Source organism: Falco biarmicus, chromosome 3 (assembly GCF_023638135.1).
Source record: "Falco biarmicus isolate bFalBia1 chromosome 3, bFalBia1.pri, whole genome shotgun sequence".
In the NCBI taxonomy this organism is placed as follows: Eukaryota; Metazoa; Chordata; class Aves; order Falconiformes; family Falconidae; genus Falco; species Falco biarmicus.
Window position 1 is genome coordinate 5,247,079 of NC_079290.1, and position 21,332 is coordinate 5,268,410.

A 21,332-nucleotide genomic window follows, 5' to 3' on the forward strand; every position below is an offset into this window, starting at 1 on the left:
ATTTGCTGTATTTCCTAGCCCTGATTACTGAACAAAATCTTTAAATCAGTTTTCCTGATTTTCCTACACTACAAATCAGCTGGGTTAGAATTTGAGAGGCCAAGTGGGCACTGCTGGGAAAGTGAGAACCTGATCTTCGTTGCAGGGAAGAACCTCCATTTCAGAAAGGACACTGAAACAAATCACCTAACTGTGTTTATTTGAGCAAACACCTAAAAGATGGAATTTCTACCACTTAAACCACCTTTGTGATCACATTTGGATGAGGTGCATGCATCTAAAGCGAGTACAATGCATGTATTTCAGCTATATACATTTTACTCTAATGACCGTACTGCACAGCTTGCTGAAGAGGTGAATGCAACACAGGAGCTGTTCCTACACACTGCAGCTCTCTGGAAAACGCTATGTATTAGAATTAAACTATACCCTACTGCTTCCTTTAATCAGAAAGCAAACAGCAAATAGTTACTGCTGCCGTACTGTATTCTTCAGCTCAAAACAGCAGCTGTAGATGAGACAATGTGAAGAGAAGCATAATAGCTGCCTGCGGTTTTTTTAATCCCGGAAATCCCATTAAAAATTCACAGAGAAGTGCATAAGGTACCAACTAGAGTATTTAAGACTCCTGCAGTGCCAGTACTCAGGTTTTCTGTGGTCTAGAGCAGTAACAACTTGCAGCAAAGCCTCCACATGTGAAACAACGCAAGAGGCTTCTCATGACTGATGTAAGAATCCAGGTGTGGTTTCCTGGGATTATCAAATTCAGTCCTCTGCTAGCACCAGAAACAGTATGCATCCCTTCAGTGACAGATCAGTCACCACTTCTCCACCCTCACTTTCCCTACTGGAAACCTGTTCTGGAACTGTGATGTTCCAATGCTCAGAAACATCCATTTTTATTTATTCATTGTCAGGTTATACTCACTGACCTTCAGCTTAAGTACTCATTTTATTTTTAGATTTAAACAAATTCCCATTTAATTCTTAATTCTAGGCTATACTACTTCTATTAGTCTCTTCTCATAAACTAGTCTACATTCTCATCAGTCTGGTCATTTTTCAGGCTAATACATTTTCAGCCCACCTTTCCTGAACAAGACCAAGTGTTATTCCACACAAGGTCCCATCAGGGTCCAGCACAACCACACTGATGCTTTCATCTCCCGACTGGAAACACCAGGTTAACGAGCCCTAACTTGCTTTTGCCTGTTGTACTACTGCTTTAGAACGGCAGCTCCTGGCCATCCAGGGACCAGTCGGCACATGTGTGCCCATCTCGGTTGTTTATGACTGATCATCTCCCAGTTCACTATTAACTCCCAATCACATGATCTTTAAAATTTATATATATATATTTTTTAACCTATATGTATTGCCCTGCTGCTTTCTGTATGATGCTCAGGTCCTTCTGACAATGCCTCCCATGCCCCATGGTAAAGTCTCATGTCCTTATTCCTAACATTTGTGCCAAGATTGTCAATGAAATAATAAACAAGCCCATTCCCAACCTTAGTAGCATCACTTCCCTGCTTTACCCTTCAATACTCCTCATGGCCAGTTTCCCACTGATCAGTATCTCCTTACTTTACTGTTCTACTAACCTGACTTTTAGTACCAATTTCCCCACATACCTGATATTTCATCAGAATCCAGATAGTTTGGTTTGACATTAGGAATATGATAGGGGGGTTTGTTAGTTATTTTATTTATTTAAAAAAAAAAACTTGGGTTTTCTCATTTGTTTTACATTTCGGAAGCTTGTTTCAGATCTTGTCTTCCAAACATTGAGGCATACACCCTTCTGATGTCACATTACAGAAGTTAAATTTGGGGTTTTCCTCCCTCTCATACACATTACCATTAAAGTCTGTGATTCTCCAAAACTAACTTGCTCAATATTTTAAAGATGCTTGTTGCTAAAGGCTTGCATTTCCATGCTAAAACTTCAGGTTTCTGTGATAAAAGATTATTCCATCTCCCTAATTTGAGTACTCCTTCAGTTCTGCTTTCAATGGAAATATAGCAATCCTCAGTTGAATATTATTCTTACTGTTTGCCTTTGCAGTGTCAACATCTGTAAAGTGAAGTATCTTCTTGGGTTTCGCACAATAGCTCTAGACTCTTGTCTATGCCATCTGCCTCTGCATCTGACCTTTCCTATTTACATCCCTGAAGGCAAGTCCAAGTACTTAGCTGACTAATTCTGCTAAATTACTTTTTTTTTTTTATAAAATTACTGCACACCTGGACTTCTAAGACATGAATTTGTCATCTTTTCCTAACATTTAGAGGGCCTCTGCTTACTTCAAATATTTTTCTGAAGATGATTAACTCACTCGGGTGCCACCACAGTCATCATATCCTCTTGCTTGGTATGACAAATTCACAAAGTGTTCGTGTCATTAAGTGGAAAGAATCCTCTGCTTTGGATATGACAACTAACCAAGTTATTTATAGCATTATCACTACAGTTGGAAAGTAACGTCAAAAATACTCCCACAAATATTTATACTTGAAATATGACAAAGCTTTCCATTACCCACCTCCAAATCAGATCAGGAAGATGTGCACCAAGCATCTACCTCTACTCCACCAGAATCTTCTTTACCATCATTTTCCCAAAGAAATCTGGCTTCCACCTATGATTTCAGCTGGCCTTAACACTTTACAGCTCATCACTGCACGTATTTTTATTGCCATCTTTCTGTTAACAGTACATTCCCATTTGAAAACCACGTCCTCATCATTAACATTATTCTATGATTTCTTTGTGTCGTTCCATGATCCCCATAGCACCACCCATTCGAAAAATATTTTAATTTTCTGCCCAGGCTCCTGGTATTTGTATTTTAACACTTCCATTTCTTGCTACCCACACTCTGCATTTTAACTGCATTATCTATTGCCTTACCGCTAGCACCTGGTCAACTATTTTCCCATCAATATTAAGCATTTCCCTTCTCTTTGCCCATTCATTTTTATGCCTTCTAACATTTCTGTATTTACTGCCACATCCTAATTCCCCTGTCCTTCCTTTTCCTGTGCCAGATTTGGTATATCACAGCCAGTTTTCAGAAATACAAAAAAAAAAATTAAGATTACAAAATTTGGAAGTGCAAAGGCTAGCATCATGGAGGGGGGAACACACCTCCCCCAAGCTATTTATGCTGCAAAATTTAGTAATTTCATAATTAAGCAATACATCCTCCACCCTCTATATTAAAATGGGGTTGTTTAGTACTTCTCACAGGTGTGTACTGAACCCGTATCTATAAGTGATCAGGGATCAACACAAACGCGTGTTGCTCAACACCACCATTACATTCCTCCACTGGAGTTTTTATGACAAACAGTAAATAAAAAAAGTGAGTGCATATACTCGGTTTTAATAACAACATGAAATGCTGAGAGAAGCACAGACTCCTGGAGAAAGATGTGACCACACAGTTTTATAACCTGCATGTCTGATGGAGAAAAAAACCCCAACCCCAAGCTGTTCAGAAAGCAGGACTACTACCACCCTGTATTTTCATGTTAAACATTTTGTCAACGATTTTTTTTTTTTTTTAGGAGCAATAGAAAAAACAATTTTAAGAAGGAAGCTATTTCTGGCTCACCTCCCTAATCAAACTTATTTAGGGCAGGGTGTTGCTTCAAGGAGATAAGTACTGTTTATTGAACACCAGCACTGACCCGATAAGCAGTCAACTTGTATTTTTGCCACATAAAAAAGATACATATGCATTAACTATAGAACTGAAGGATGCGAATTGAGCTTCAAGGGAAAAAACTGAATATTGCAACTGTTGATCTGAATTCACTTTTTGAACTACTGCCTCAAATTAAGGTAGCAAAATCAAACTATTCTGTGTAATACACATTACAGCAACCAGTTGTGAAGTGTAGTCACAAAATACTGAATTCTGTGCCGATAGGAGAGGATACAGTCTTATTGCTCTGTTCTATTAAGAGAAAAACCCATGAACCTCAATCGTAAAACACAACGGCTACATCCGAAGTGATTCCGTTCCCCCAACTCCTTGTTCAAGCATGCCTGGATAATTCCCATCACTGGCTCGCTTCTAAACATGACAGAAGCCATACCAATACGAGAACGCTTTTCGTAGTGCAAAAGTTCATACAAGGGAGGATTTGCAGTGTGGTGAGGTGTGTTACAGAAGATACTGCCGGACACCAGGGCTTGAGGTGATGCCCTGCCCAAGGAAACATGCCAGAATTCATACCCCAATGCGTGTTACTTGCTCCATTCCTGTTTTTCAGAGACTCCTTCATGAACACAGCTGATGCTTTTGGAGAGACAGAATTTCAAAGCATCAGAAGATCTACATGCATACCTGGATTTTACTTTTAAAATGCTGTGAAGGGAAGAATGAATCAGAAGAAAGATGAAAGACTAATAAATCAGAGCATCCATGTGATAAGTATCAGAAGCTCTTCGCTCATTTGCTAGATGACAGTATGAATAACGAGAATGTTTCAGCCTTGATATGATGACTGAGACCATCAAGAATCCCGTTTTAACGGTGTGAAATAAAGTTAAGCTGGGTATTGAATAGTAAGGTGCCAGTAGACTGTTATTAGGCTTATTTTTATCATGAAAAAAACGACTTCCTATTGTAATTCATCAAATTTACATAAACTAAACATCCATAGTTATCAGTCTTAAAAACTTCAATTTCTACCAAAAAAAGAAATCTGGAAAAAGACAGATACTAGAAAAATAACAGTATCATGGCAGTTTTCTGAAATAAAATTAATAATCAAGCAAAACTACTCTGTCAAAAGAGAGTGGCAAGGGAAATGTGGGGGCAGAGGAACTCTGCACAATCACAGAAACACTGTTCTAGTACAGATTTTGCAAATTAGAAAACTATTGCAAATGCAAGGCTGTCTCTGTGCATGCTCCTACTCCAGCACTTGTTGTGGTTCAAAACCAGAGATAAGAGAGCAGTGACTCAAGGAGTCAGCTGGCCAAGACACTCTCAGTATGTAAAAGGTGTGAATGAGCCACTCTCATTCAAGAGACTGGCTCAGCTTGTCTACTCCAAAATCTATACTATTATGTAATGATAATTTTTCAGGGCCATTTAATTTATAACCATTTCCCAGACTTGGAGCGTTCCTTTCTTTTGTCCTCCCCTCTTCACCATTTTTTAAAGCTTAACTGTTTTTTTCCAGGGTCTGCTCAGCACCCTGGAAGCACTACCAGTCTGCACTGAACTTGCACACTGAAGTTTTTCAGCAAAGAATTACGCAATTTTAATGTGCAGTCATAGGCCTAATGAGTTACTAAATAAGAAGGGGCCAAACTAGTTGCATCTAAGGGCTTGTTGACACAGGAAACCATCTGAGCATAATTATACTAGCGTAATTATATCAATAAGTTTCCTTCTGTGGCAAGTCCTAACACACATTTAATAATCAGGTGATGTTTCACAACTCAAAAGTATGTTTTAACATTGAGCTAACACAACTTACATCTGTCATAGGAAGACTCTCTAAAACCATTTTTCTAAAAATATATAGTCTCTAAATGCACTAAAAGGAAGGAAGGAAGCCTTATTTGGAAGCTCCACTTTCAGTTAAGGTTTCTAGTATCAGACAGCAGGGTGACTCTTCTGGATCATCACTACAGATGTTTTCAGATATTGCTGAGCAACAACAGATGCACTTTTCAAAGTATTTGAGATACACTGACTACTTGATACCTAACTATTTAATAAAAAAAGGCAAAATGTCATGCTAGTATACAGATTTTTAATTCAATACGTAATGCAGTTCTCCTGCAGACCTTGATTTGATCTACCCTGCTTGCCAACTCCAGTCTTGCAGACACCATGGACTATACAACCACTGCACACATTGCCTCCAGGTCAGTTACTGATTCCATCACACAGACACAGAGAGAAAGCATCGCTCCTTGGAAAAAAAAGGGGTGTAATAACTTGTCCTCAACAAGTGATCAGCTATTTCACCTCCAGAACTGCAGGAAACGAAAAAGAGACAAATGCGTTTATAACAATCAGGTTAAAAAGAACCAAGAATGGCAAAGGAAGAGACACATCTTCTGGAAAAGGCTCTCCAGCAGCCATTGCAGAGGTGCCAAGTATCATGAACAACTAACAGATGTTGGAAGGGACCAGGTTGACCTGTCCAGTCAAGTTTTGAATATCTTCAAGGACAGAGTTTCCATAACACCTCTTACAACCTGTTCCAGTGTTTGATCACCCCCATGTTAAAATAAACTCGTCCTATACTCAACTGGAGTTTCCTGTGTTCGTTTCTGCCTCCAGCCCTGATCTGGTGCACCTGCCACAAGTCTGGCTCCATCGCCTCCATAGCTTTCTCTTAGGTAGTACAGACATCCAGAAAAACACCTTTTAGCCTTCTTAAGGTTGAACAAGCCCAATTCTCTTAGCCTCTCCTGGTATGTCATGTGTTCCTTCCCCTAACCACCTTGGTGGCCTCTCACTGGGCTTGCAAACAGGCAATGTCCTCTGTTGGGAGTACACTTTGAAGTGGGAGAATGGAAGACTTGGAGAGGGACCACCCCATGGTGGGAGAAATCCTGTTTCCAGAAACAGTTATTCAAATACCAGTAATAGAGGGAATTCAGAAAGAACGTGGAAAACGCCCAATATGATCTGTACAGTAGTTGTATGCATTTTATTTACACATATATATGGTCAGAGCAAGGAAAGGAATACAGGGAGTTCAGCTTTTTCTTGTTAGGACCCAACAAAAAAAACACAAGGCACCTTTGGACTGTCTTCCAAGTTTTCTTACAGTCTGGGTTTTATGGAGAAGTTTAACTTTTGCAGTGCCTTTCTGTTAAGAACTGTTACAGAAAGATAGGCGAAAGGCTGGCCGTGTTTGCTACAAGATAAGGAAAGCTCAAAGCTGCAGCTCATAGTCCCTTGATATTATGGCAGCAGAATAATCTATATTGAACCTCTACATCTGTCTCTGACGTCCATTAAGCATGTTTTAGAGCATGGAAACTAAGAGTCCTTCAGTCAAGCTATAACATTGTTGGATTAGATGATGTACAACAAAGGTAACTGACATCGATTATCCCCAAGAATTCAACTAACCACGAGAAAAGTGCTGGAGGGAAGCAGAACGGATGATGTAATCAGAACTGTAGTTAAATCTAGTATCTGTTACAGCGTTATCTTAGATATCAACTGTCTAAGGTTCTTTACTAAGGTGTGATTGCCAGAAGATTTAATGAGCTTTTCTGCTAATAATGCATCCTCAAGAAAAACAGTACTTGGTAGAGCCTAGTAAATAACCTGATAAGACAACTGGAAGGGAATGGAAATATGTAAAGAGCAAAAGGGAGAAACAATTCTTACATTTTTCATGCAAATAAAGCATACGTAAGACTTCTTAGGACAACTCCTTTAACCTCTTGCTGAACCCCCTGTATGCCAGTAAGTTGTACAGCATGCAAAGTGGTCATTGGACACATCAAAATCGGCTCCTGACGTCCTTTTACTTCGTAGCAAAGTAAACAGGCAGCACTATTAACAATGCTTTACAACTCTTGTTTTATTTGCTCAGGGCCACATTTCTGCTTTGAAACTGGCTGCAACTCTAGCTGTATACACCTCTGCATGCTCCAGCACACAGGTTTAAGGTGTCATTTGTATCCATCATTGGGATCACTAGGTCTGCAGATCTCCACTTCCTTTTCTTAAAGCTCAAGCTTACTTACTCCTTGTTTCTCTCTCCTGTGTCTGAGGCTAGATTTTATACCATCTTTGTCACCAGAGTGCCTTCCCCCTCTGAACACACAACTGGTAATCCTTCTCTCATATTCTCCATGGGTTTCCTACACATGTATCACCCCACAACTGGTAAATTGTTATTTTCCTGGAATGGTCCCTAAAATGCTATCAACAGCTAGATCTCTTGGAAATACGGTGTCTCCACTCCCCATCACATTCAGTCTGCTCCTGTATTTCTCTCAAACACCTGCTCAGCCCAGGCCACCATGTGTCTCCATTTACACTTCGAAGCCAACCCTTAATGACACTTAGCTCAACTATCTTCCTGCATTCCCCATTTTTCCTGCATGTGTTACTTTCCTGTTACTTCTTTTCTCGCTCTGCCCATATAAACTGTGCCCAGATCCTGTCAAGGATTTGTATACAACTCCTTTCACATAATTTTTGATGTAGCCCCTCTCTAAAGGTTCTTCTGGTCTCTCAGCGAGCAGCTAACACACTTTCTAGCCACAACACATTGCACATGCCAAGGTGGACGATCAGAGCTAGAGCTGCTTCAATACCAATGAGCAAAGATGAAGGAGCTGTCCTCATATTTCATTACATCTTAAGTCCCACATATGACTATTGAGACATTTAGGGATCCCACTCCGCCAGACTGCTTCCGATTCCTTGGTGTTATAGTACAAAATTAAATACCTTAACAAGGAGTCAAAATGCCAGATGAACAGCATTGCCTTCAAGCCTGTATCTCATTAATGTTCTGTAGACCTGATCCAGACATGATTTTTACTGAATAATTGCCACTTACTGCAAAAGAATTCAAGTAATGTTAACTTTCAAACCAACCCTTTTATCTGGTGAAAGACATCCATGGCAGGCAGGTTGGGCTAGATTATCTCTAAAGGTCTCTTCCAACCCAAATCATTCTGATTGTTTTGCCTGGAATAAATAATCAGTTACAGATCTATTGCCCCCTTGGTTACCCTGGTTAGGTTTTGACCTCTGTAACATAGAGATGTGATGTCTTTATAGTGCCAGAAGTGCTACGATCCACAGAGACCAGAATCACTCCCAGACACCAATGCTGTGAGCAGATGTTGCAGTCAGAGATGAAAAGAAACAAGACATTAATCCAGTTTGCTTTGTATTGTTATAACCACATTTCAAACACAAATATGTGAAAGACTACAAGAACAAACTGCCAGAGAACCAAGAAGGAAGAGATCCGCGCCTTAGCAAGAAAGCAGCAGGTGAGAAACTAAGAATGGTTCTTCCTAGTCCACACTGTCCCTTCTTTGGGACAACGCCAACTAGCAGCAGACACCAAGTGTTAGTACATTCTTTTTCCTCCCACATTCTCCTTGCAGCCTAGATCTTCAAAGCTATCCTCCACATTTTCAAATACTAACAAGCTGGTTCTCGCCACTCTACCAGCCACCTGCAAGTCGGGTGAGTGACAGAAGAGCACCATTAGAGCACACAAGGAGTCTACAGAGTGTAAATCATCGATCCTTACTGTTAATAAACCAGGTGGCTTAACTGATCCCTGTACGCAAAACTGTACAAAGTACTACTGAAATCCTTCTTAATGGATGCAGAGAAATGCTTTTAATTATGAACTGCAATGTTGAATTAAGTCATCCAAATAACGAGCCTCATCCAAACAATAGAGGGGATGCTTATGGTTTACCCACAAGTCAGCAACCCTGTTTAAAATTAAATGTGAATCCAAACTACAAAATAACTCCATCTTCAGACAAACCTCTACTCAATGAGGGGGGAAATGGAGAACATTTAGTGCTATTTATCACACTTGACCATAATTGTTCATTCACTTTCCCATGCCTTAGAAAATGATGTTGAACTAATTCCAGATGCCTTTTCTAGAAATTTGAAATAAAGGATATAATAGTATTTTCTGCATTTGTAAAGAGCAATGCCTCCGTTCAACACACTCACACTTCTCTGCCACTCTAAAAAGCCTATGTAGTGAATGCACACAACTCCTACGAGAAGAAAACCCCACCCACTAGCACCTATTCCTCCTTTCATGCTGCCTCTTCTCTACAGAAGGTGAGACAAGACATTCTGTATTCATCATCCCACATTACTCTTCCCTTCCCCCTTTTTTGCTGAAATGTTTCATTTAGGCTAGGAAAGAAACATGGCTACCCCTCCTTCTGTATTAGCTGACACTTGCAACTGCAGAGGCCTGCCAGAAAGGGCATAACCTGCCCTCCACTGTCTTGTCTTTAGTCTTTTTTTCTTTTTTTGTTGTTGTTGTTTTAAGTCTCTAAAAGGCTGGTAAAGCATGACTTCTTTATACAATATTGACTCTTCCAATAATATTTACTTCAATGCACAGACTTAAGTTTCCATCAAACTACTTGGTGTGAAAATCAGATGAATAAGCACTTGCATTCGGACCTGAGCAGAGCCCCCATTCCACCTAGTGCCAGGTGCACAACCGAGTTCAGCGAGGGGTACTCAGCCCCAAATCCCCTGTATTAAGTACTTCAACACCTTTTGCACGCACAATCTGCCATCAAATAACAGCATTAGGACTGTACACCTTGCTATGACACTCCATTACCTCTACACCTCAACATCTTGCTACTTCTATATTCCTCCCCCAGCCCCTTAGAAACAGTAAGAACTATAGCTCGTGAACAGATGCTGGATATATTAAGTCACCTGAACCAGAGTTGTAGTTCTCAGCACAATGTGGGTCTACCAACACCTTTTCTTTCCCTTGCCATTACACCCCATGCCTCTCCTCCAGCCTTCTGTATTACTAGACATATTAGGGCCCACGTGCACTCAAGCTCCACTAAGCTTAACAAGCTCGAACGGCTTGGGCTTTACTCTTGCCACTGGCATATCTTTCCAGCATACTGGGCCTCACCAGCTGGAAACTAGTGCCACAGAGGCCGCACATCCACATTCCCTGGGGTATTCACATTGTATATAATTTAATGAAACACAGAAATTATTTGTGCTCAGCTTATTAAAGAAATAAGCTAGGATGGCTGTATTTTGCGCTGTACCTTTGCAAGCACATTCATAGCCCCACAGATTTTGCCTAGCATTGTTTTTGTATAAAATCTAAAAATAAAATGTTTAAGTTGTCTTCATGCCTAAAATATTTTTAATTTACAAAACTTCACTGTTGAACTGTAACTCAGAAGCAGTCATGCCTTCTTTGAAAAAGAAACCTTTTCCCAAACCCACACTGGATTAATCTACAAAACCATGAAACTTCTCATGGCTTAGTTTCAAAATAGAAATCTCACAGTTAAGAGCTGAGGTTATGCTTTATTTTGTCATTTTAGATAGTGAAAGCAGCTGTAGGAGCATCTTCAACATGCAAGAGATCTAACAGTATCTAATGCGGTTTCAAGAGATAGGGTTGTGGTTTTCAGCATCGCTGAAACAGAGGGGTAAAATGCAGCTTCAGAATAATGGAATAACTGAGATATGATGGGACTGTAGCTTTCAGCAGAACTCCCCTATGAGAATTTTTTTTCCTATTACATGTTGGGGTTTTTTTCCTCCACCTGTTTCTTGTAAGCAACTTAAATTCTCGCATTAGTTGATGCAAACCAAAACTCAGCTGTGGCACTGTGCCATCCCAGTCATGACAGCAATGCCATGGGAGGAGACAGCAAATTTTGTGAGACCCCACCTCAAGTACTGTTTTCAGCTTGGGGCGCCCCCCAATATCAGAAAGACATGGACCTGTTGGAGCGAGTCCAGAGGAGGGGTACAAAGATGATCAGAGGGCTGGAGCACCTCTCCTATGAAGACAGGCTGAGAGAGTTGGGGCTGTTCAGCCTGGAGCAGAGAAGGCTCCTGGGAGACCTTATAGCAGCCTGCCAGTACCTAAAGAGGGCCTACAAGAAAGCTGGAGAGGGACTTTTTACAAAGGCCTGTAGGGATACAAAAAGGGGGAATGGCTTTAAACTGAAAGAGGACAATTTAGATTAGGTATTAGGAAGAAATTCTTTACTGTGAGGGTGGTAAGACACTCGCACAGGTTGCCCAGAGAAGCTGTGGATGCCCCATCCCTGGCAGTGTCCAAGGCCAGGCTGGACAGGGCTTTGAGCAACCTGGTCTGGTGGCAGGTGTCCCTGCCCATGGCAGGGGGTTGGAACTAGATGATCTTTAAGGTCCCTTCCAACCCAACCAATTCCATGGTAAACAATGGCATCTTATTATAGGGAGATAGAAATCCTCACAGATTATTTTTTTTCCCCCTCTGGAAATAATTAATGTTCTCCTGCAGTGTCACTATCAAAACACTACTCCATGTGGCACCTAGTCCCGTAAATTTCTATTTTTGGTCTGTGCATTTTTTTAAGGATTCTGTGAAAGTTAAGTTTAAAAAATAAAATGCACATAAAAGTTTCCTACAGATAGGCCTATACCTCCACTGAAACTTTACGTTAAAGGGGATTTGCAAGTCAGAAACAATTAAAAAAAAAATACCACTACTGTATTCTAATCACATAATGAGACCCAAACAATGAAGTTTCACTTCCTTGCCCTGGTGGGAAGTTTCCACCTTCTGAATGAAGCTCTCACCTTTTAAAAAACACACCCTTATGCAAATATTCTGAATTCATACAAATTATTCCTAAGCACTCCTCATTAAACACTGAAGATCTTCCCAAGAAGTATATTGGTTCACAAAGACATTCATTATTCTGTATTGTCATTTCTACCTGAACTTGGGTTTCTTCTCTATTTTATTTTTGTTTTGTTTGTGGTTTGGAGGGTTGGTGGTTTTTTGGGTTTTCTTTTTAAACCCATGTCTCACATAGCTTTCTCAACAGAAATATTCAAGTCAGAACAGCTGACGTTGACAAGCACTATTGTTTGCTAAACCTTACATTTCACGGGCAGTTAAAAAGCACAAACAAGAAAACCCCTGCTCTCCCAATGTCCTGTCCTCCACATGGGAACAAATGAAAATTTCAGAAACAATGGAGGAGTATGATGGAGCAAGAGAGCACAACTAACAGAGGGACTGATTAAAAAAAACATAGAAAGGGAGCATTCACTGCAAACCACAAGTTCCATGAAAGGACAATGAAATAAGTTCATTATCAAAGGATAAGCAAAGCCAAGAACACAGCAACATTTAGATAGGAATTTACCCTCCATATGAATAGACGCCTGTCCTTTAATAGTAAACACTTGCTAAACAAGTTTCAGAAGGTATATAATGAGGCCCCAGTAATAATTATGTTTAAAAGCTTTATTCATCTACATGACAAGTTTAACTTCAAACAATTTTTAGATTGATCTAGCTAAGCCAGTGAAACCTCCCCTCTTGGGAATTCTTCTAAAATTGGCTTATTTAAAATAAATCTAAATTAGACCATCCACACACACTTCCTACTACTAAATTAAGATTTAAATTTCATTATTTTCTCACATTAATAAGCTCTAACTTAAATTTAATGACTGAACTAAGAACACAAAAAAAGCATCACTAAGACAAAAAGTTCTAAAGCTCCAATCTGACATTAGCAGCTCAAACAGCCACCCACGTTATCTAACACAGCCTGCCAAGTCAGATCCTTGCCTGGCCAGAAAAAGAGTTACAATTTTTTTTCTAGACTACATATAAAATCATCAATTTGACTGCCTATACACAATCTGTACTGTAAAGCCAACACAGTTTCAAAAGTCTATTTTCAAGCTCCCCAAGATGACATGCTGAGATTAGTTTATTCCTCAAAAGACTAGAGACTTATTTTTTGCTCTGCAGCCACCCTGCTTCAGTCACAACCCAACACAGGTTTGAAACGACATAATGAAACATAAAATTCACATACTGCTTAAACACACGTTCTTCAGACTTACACATATTTTATGGAACTATGTGCTATGTGATTTAACTCTTCACACAGGTGAAAAAGTTAACATTAAGTATATTCTCCATCTTCTGAGTATAAAGCAACTTGTGCAAAGGAATGTGATCAGGTTGTTGCCAGAAGAGCTGTTGGGAAGGAGATGTGGAGCCTAAGACATTGCAGATGTGCGTAGTTATTCTGTATCTCTGAAAAGTTAAATATTTTAATACTTCTGTCAAAGACAAAGACTTTCACAATGGCAGAGCTATCATGGCACACATTAATGCTGGGACCCAGGCCATAACAACTTCACCTCAGGCAGTAATAAGCTCCCACACAACTTAAACTGGAGTAAAACTGAACTAGCACTGAAAGTGAAGTCCTGCCCTCATGCAGCTGTTCACTCTGCCCGATGATCCCAGAACGTGTGTTATGAGTGCTCCTGCAGAGAAGCAAAGCAGCTAAAACTAACTAGGAGAGGCTATGAAGGCAAGGAATGAACGGGACTTGGTTTCAGTTGGGATTGGTCTGCCCAACAGTACGCTCCTGCACAACCATTTCTTTCTGCAGCACGGCTGAATTAGCCTAGTTTAAGATGAATGTAAAATTACAGGCTGACACACAGACAACTTTTAAATCTACTTTCAGCAACAAAGTTTCATTTTTCAGTTGCTTGTTTAATTAAGGGTGAGCAGAGCCTAAGACCTACAACAAAGACAAAATACAGTTGAGCAGCTCTGGCAAAAAATGGAAGAGGACTAACAAATGATAACAAGAGAATGAATTACTCTTGCCAGCCACATCTGTGATAAAAAAAAAGTTAATCTGTTATACAACCCAAATATAAACAAAATTTAGCAGCACTGTGGACAGCTCAATGAGAACCATATTCAAAAAGACAACATTGATGGCAGCAAGAGAGAAAAACAGCAAAAGCAGCTTTGGACTGTCTTGATTATATCATTATCAACAGTACTTTCCCATCTAAATCAGTGGTTTGCTTCTACCTTGGCTGTGCCCAGTTTTGTGAAGTCATGCAGTTTAAAAAAGAAAAACCCCAAACTTTTCTTTCTAGAAAGCCTGGTCACCAGGTACCACATTGCTTCACAGCTGCAGCAAACCCGTAAGAAAGATTTAGGAGAAGTGTTTTTCCTCAATACAAAATACAAAGCAAGACTACAGAAACAGATTAAATAACACTCATACTAAAACTTTTAAATAAAAAGCACTAAGTTTACTCTGAAAAGAACAGTAAAAGCAAAAAACCATCTTAAAATGGAGAGGTTAGAATGAATTACACTAACCTATGGTGCTCACTAAACACAATGAAAGACACCATCTATTAAGAGTGTCACGAGTATACAAAAATGTGGGCAACACCTCAGCCTGAGGATTAAAAAAACTTCCTGAACAGTACTAAAAAGATCTCTTTGAAGCACTACTACTTAGAAATGGCTAGCAAAGAGAAGTACGTACTAACAAATTGCAACAAAAAAAGTGTAAGACATGAGATACACGGCACAAGTCCAGTCTATCTGGGGATGATGCTGTTTGGGTCTGTCTTTTACTTTTCCCAATTTTGATAGCATAAAATGCATAAGGAAACATTCAAGTTGAACTTTGGGTATTACAATAACTGTAAAAAGAAAACAAAAAAAAAAAACCCTTGCACTGAGTTGGAAAGTACTGCACTTCCCCAGTCGATAGGATAGGAGATGCTTTATATTCTAGTGGGCTGCTCTGTGTGTGCATCAGAAAGGATGCATGACGCTAAAGCAAATTAATTAGACAATGCATGGAAGAGATCCCTACCCATAGCCACCGCAGTTAAAACTACATAATATTTTCCACCAGCTATTTTTTTTTTCTAGTTCATAACTTAGCAAAAATAAGACACTGGAGGTTGGCTTTTCTTCATTTTCAAATGTAGTAATATTTTCTGGTAGTCTGAGTATTAATAATTCCATCACTAAAAATCTAACCAAGTATTCTGCTAACACTTGAAATAAAGGAGGCAATACACAACAAAATTTTTACAAGTCTTGCAAGTTTTGTAAAGATATTGTCAGCACATGCTTAGCTGACACAAACGAGACTTTCATTAGGCACGTAAAGTTCCTAATTAGTTTGAACTGTGCGTCTGCAAAGCCAGTTTAGCAGTTAGAACTTTACTGCATTCATCAACTTGATCCCTGCAACTTCTGGAAGGCCAAAAGTATTTAGATAGGCTGCTTTCTGAAATCAAAAAATCCTTCCCTCCTGTACTGTTCCAAGTGGGTAGAAGAACAAGACCATACTATGATAATCCAAGACATATTTTCTCTTGCAGAGCTAAATCATTTTAACACCCTTTCCCACCCTTCTGCACAATAGAGGGACTGGTGGCAATAGCAGTGCAGGAGAGGGTATACAAATTGTGAAAGCAGTATTTTCCTGGAAGTCAGGAAGGTTTGGCTGTTCCTCTGTACTCTTTCTATATACATTACAACACACCACTAAGTATGTATCAGTACATGATGATTCTGCAAAAGTGAAAAAACTTTGAGACAAAGGAAAAATCAGTGTACAAAATCCCATGTAACTGCAGTCAGTAAGAGAATCACTGCTGGAAAAAATGTTTCACTTCTCATATAACAAATACTATACTTCAGTTCACTAAGGAAAGGAGAAAGTTTGGTTAGCACATATGAAAACATCAATTATCTTTTCGGCAAATGACTACCTCACCTTTAAGCCACATTAAGACTACACAGCTAGCCGAAGCAACATAATACACAATCTTTTTCTTCCTTAGGAAAATACACTGGCCATGACAACACTACACTTGAAAAAGTTACACTGCATTTTGTAGGTTGCAACTGTCAAATGCGATTTAAGGGGAAATTCTCACACAGTACAGGAGAGCGCTGAAGCTGTACACTAAATTCTCATTTCCTCTTCTATGTATGGCAGCTTTCGATGAATTCCAGCATAATTTACTGTCTAAAATTAAGCCAAAGAAACTGGGCAACTCTGTGATACCAGCAGAACTAGCACAGTAAGAACAGGTCCAGATCTACCCCCGAAAGAATACAGAAAAGCCTTTCCAAGATGAGTGGACTTAAATTCCATGAGATGGGGTGGTAGAAATGGCAACACCACAAGCACACCCCTCCCTTCACCACATTTAGGACTAAAGAGTTCTAAAGAGAATCAATATCCAACCATCACATAACTTCAGGAAAATATACGGGCATTAACAAGTACCTCCACTGAAAAACAAGACAGACTTAAAATTTTCAACTGCTTATTAACAGTTTTGAAGAGTAACTTACAACTAAATGACAAGGGAGAAAACAACCTTAGTCTCACTAGTTTGACAGAAGCCTCAAAGTTGTTTCTTGTGCTAGGAAAAAAGTTTTTATTTTACATGCAAAGCCATAAGCCCCTTCACGAAGACACTTTTTCAGACAACTGTTGCTTCAACAATAAATTAAGCCCTTGAGTACCAGGCAAAAGTTAAATATCCTTTCAGAGAAAAAGAGAATCTACAGCATGCGAGGTTTAGAATTATAAATACCTTGGTATTCACATAAGTTACAGAAGTTTACACAAGTTTTAATCAATTCTTTAAACAGCAGTATTTTTACTATGCCACTTTGACATTCTTCTGTCTTTCAAGAAAAAATACCAAATGTAGCAGTATCAAACTTCTTAAAAAAAAAAAAAAAATCTGTTTGGATTTTTTACTTTTTACAGTTTCTTGAAAGCAAAAAAAAGTGTATGGACACAATGTTTCAGCAAATTCAACACCAATTCAAGAACTCAAAACAGTATTTGGGAAACAGGCGCACTGATCATCGGCTCCCTAACCATGAAAACAGTGATTTCATGATGTCCCAGTCTTATACAAAAAAAAAATTAAAAAATAAAAAAATCTTACTCCCCATGTAACAGCACGTTTGAACAAAGTTTCCACATTTGGCAGCAATTTTTTGAAATTAGTCAGATATGGCCTCCTAACTTGCTTTACACTGTTTCCAGAAAAAGAATTAAGATTAAAATAGCAAACCCTGTGGCAAATTGAGCGATTACATTGGCAGGAGGCCAGCACCACAGGCACCCTCAGAATGGGGTTGGCTGCGGTGTCCAGTTTGGCAACAGGAGCTGGAAAAGCAAAGTAGCTTGTCTGCATCAGCAACATTTGGAGAAGCAAACGGCGGTGAGATCTAAGTTACAGGAGATATGAATGGAGCATTTACACAGTGTCAAGGATGTGCTGACAGACATGTAGAGGCTGGAGCTCTTGTGCATTCACAGCAGCTGCAGCTCAGTGTGGTTTACAACCATCCACTTCTTGCTCACTCCTCTGAACAGGATTTCAGCACACATTCATTTTATAGGTATCAGATTAACATACAGAAGGGGACTTTCACTGGCAGCTCACGGGCCACGTAGCCTTACACAAGACAACTAAGCATCCTGCTAACTGCCCCTATGTCCAGACTAGTTTACAGTATAGCCACGCTCTCTTAAAAGACTCTACCCAAGTGCCCTGCCTTATGATTTGGTGTGGAACAGGAAGCTATCTGGACTGCTAGAAGTCAGTGTGCTGCTAAGGCTCTCTGTGGATGATTTGACAGGAAGGAAACGAAGAGCCTCGCAATGTGAAGAGCAACTCACAGCTCATACCCTAGAACAGACGCTGTCACTGCCCAGCTCTGCGCAGGGGGAAAGGGCTGAGCCACAGAGATAAACTAGGAAGTAAACAAGACAGAAGATGAGCTTGGCTGGACGAAGCTGAACACCAGGAGCCCCAGACACACACCAGTAACATGTACAAACCTAGGACTCCGTAAAAGCATAGCACTTGTTCTGTCAAGAGCCTAAGGGTTGTTCCAATAAGGGGCAAATATCCTTACACACCGAATGTCAGTCCCTGATGGTAAACAGCAGCCACCAACACTGGTGCTGTGAAAGGAAGATCATTCCAAGTGAAAGGGAGAGCGGTAGGATCAGACAGAGAGCAAATAAATGATGATAAAGAGACTCCCACACATAAAACTACTCTCAGCCCATCACTGGCAATATTTCAATTATTTGCCTCCTCACATACAATTTTGAAAAAGATCTATCAATAGGAGGCAAACATAACAGCCTTGACAACAACAGCATAATTTGAGCACCGTGAGTACCTGTAAACTGAAAATATACCTGTACCTAACCAAGAGAGCCTGACACTAGAAGCCACCAAATGATTACATCAATAGTTATACACAGTAATTGGTACTGAAACGTGCAAATGATGTTATACATAAAAGCAAAATCTTGAACATCAGTCTGGATACACACAGCTGCAGAGACCTATCTTCCTGGTGTGCCTAGTAAAAGCCTTCACACACTGTAGAAAGAAAAGCAGGAAAGTAAAAACAGAGAGACTATACTCCTAAGAGGAAAACAATCATTCTGATTGTCCTTCTAGATTCTTGTGCCTTCAAGAGAATGAAATCAGAGAAAAAAAGAAGCCCAGCATCTAACTGTGGCTTCCAAGGTATAGAAGCACTTGTAAAGAGGCAGTAAAAGACATCTCAGTTACAGGTCCTATTTTTCACTACACTATTTTTTGCTAGATTATCCCTCTAAGGGAAAAGATTTTATGCAAGCCTGTTAAGAACCTTAATATAAAGTTCCACTTATTTTGAAACTTTTCTAGAAAAAAACCTAGGTACCAGTTACCCAAACATTGTAGTTTCTACTTAAAAATTTTCACTACTGAAACAGCCTAACACTAGAGAGAAAAAGCGCTGTCCCATATTAACTGCACAAACTCCCACAGTATTTTTTTTTATTTATATCTTTCCCCTAAATAATATTAAACGTCCCCGAGCAAGCTGGTAACCTTTCTTCTCTCCACATTCATTCTCCCTTCGCTCCCAGATTTCATTACGTGAGAGAGCCTGAAGACATCTCACGAAGCCGATAACCTCTCCCAGCCCTACCCGACATCTGGATACGGTTTACCTACCCCAACCCCCCAAAGCAGCGCAGCACAGCCGCTGACAAACACGCTGCCAGCACAACGCGGCCCCAACTCCTGCGCCCGGCGCCACGGGTCCCCGGGGCCAGCCCAGGAGGCTCAGCCGCTCCGAGGAGCCGGGAAGGGAGGAAATGGAGACCCCAGTCCGCCCCGCGCTGCCAGCAGGAGGCTGAGTTGGCAGGAACAGCCGAGCGCCGGCCTGGCGAAGGCAGCACGTAGCGCACAGCCGAGGGGACACCCCGGGGACTGACCGGCGGCGGGCCGGGGAGGGGGGCGGGTGGGTTGAGGGCGGCGGGGGGGGATCTCTGCCGTCTCCCACCGCCCCCAGCAGCCACCGCTACGGCTACCAGAGCCCCGCGAGGGGACCCCTCACCCGGCAGAGGGGAGCAGCCCCCTCGCCTCACCCCCCTTCGCTCGCCCGCCCCTCCTTCCCCGCCGCCTCGCTGTTCGCCTCCCCGCCCCAGGCCGGGGCCAGCCTCCCGCCGCGGCAGAGGGAGGGAGAGGAGGGCAGGGGAAGGCGACCCTCCCCTAAAAGGGGCCTCCGGACACGCAGGCTCGCTCACCGCCCTCCCCGAGGTGGCGGCGGCGGCCTGACCCCTCCTTCCCCCGCAAGCACGGCCGGCCGCGGCCTCAGCGGCTCCAGCCAGGCCCGAGCGCTGGCGGGCGGGGGGGGGCGGGGGGCAGAGCTGGCCGCCGGGGGGGCTCCTGCCGCCTCCCGCGCTGACTGACCGCCTCGTGCGCCAGCGGTCCCCCTCCCCCGCCCCGCACACAGCCACGCACACCGGCCGCCGAGCTCCGGGCCCGCCGCCCCGAGAGAGAGAAAGAGAAAGTCGTTCCGGCGGCTCGGAGCAGGCCCGGAGGAAGGAAACGAAACCGGCCGAAAGCTCACCGGGTCCGGCGGAGGTGGCTCCCGGGTACATGTCTCCGTGTGCGGCGGCGGAGGCGGCGCCTCTCTCCAGTTCCCTACCGCGGCAACAGCTCGAGGGGAGGGAAGGGGGGGGAGGGAGCGAGCCCGAGCCCCGGCTACGCTGTCGGGGGAAGGGGGAGGCGGAGGAAGGGGAGGGAAGGGGGAAGGAAAAAAAAAAGGGGGAAAGGGGAAAAAAAAAAAGAAAAGAAAAGAGGGAAGAGGGCCGGGCCGACGCCGGGAAACCAGGTTACTCGGCGGCACTGAGGAGCGGGGAGGTGGGTGGGGAGACGGGCGGAGCCGCGGGGTCACGGGGCAGGGGCGCTCCGCCCGCCGCCACCGCCTCCGCCCTCCTGCCCGCGGCCCCCGCGGCGGGCGGGAACCCGGGCGGCCGGCCCAGCCCCAGGGCCCCGCGGCCCGCTCAGCGCCCTGGGCCCGGGCCGAGCCGTGCGCCCGCCGCCTGCCGCCCGCCCTCCTGCCGCCGCCCCCTCCTGCCCCGCACATCCACAGCAACTGGATCCGAACAGCTCTGCCTGCGGTGCCCACGCACGTCGTGCTTTGCTCTTCCTACAGTCTGCCAATGTGGCGAACCGGACACAAACCGCCCGTAGCAGGAGCCTTTCTAGGCCGTGCAGTCACCCACCAAGGTGAACCGTGGCTCCTTTTTACCAAGCTTCTGCCTTAGGCAGGTGCAACATCAACAGTCAAACTACAACAAAAAGTGTGTGCTGCACCCAGGACTGCTGAGACTTGTTCTGCCTTTCAATGAGACCTTGGAAAAGAACTGCGTG

At 42.3% G+C, this 21,332-nt stretch overlaps 1 protein-coding gene across 2 annotated transcripts in view; it reads right to left on the minus strand.

Moving 5' to 3' along the window:
- The window catches only part of AGO2 (argonaute RISC catalytic component 2), a 64,965-nt gene extending 44,144 nt beyond the window's left edge, over nucleotides 1-20,821 (minus strand). For both annotated transcript variants that reach the window (XM_056331012.1, XM_056331011.1), the window contains exon 1: nucleotides 20,527-20,821. In XM_056331012.1, the coding sequence (XP_056186987.1) occupies nucleotides 20,527-20,557 (31 nt within the window). In that variant the 5' untranslated portion in view covers nucleotides 20,558-20,821. The remainder of the gene's footprint in view (nucleotides 1-20,526) is intronic.
- Nucleotides 20,822-21,332: the final 511 nt, after the last annotated feature.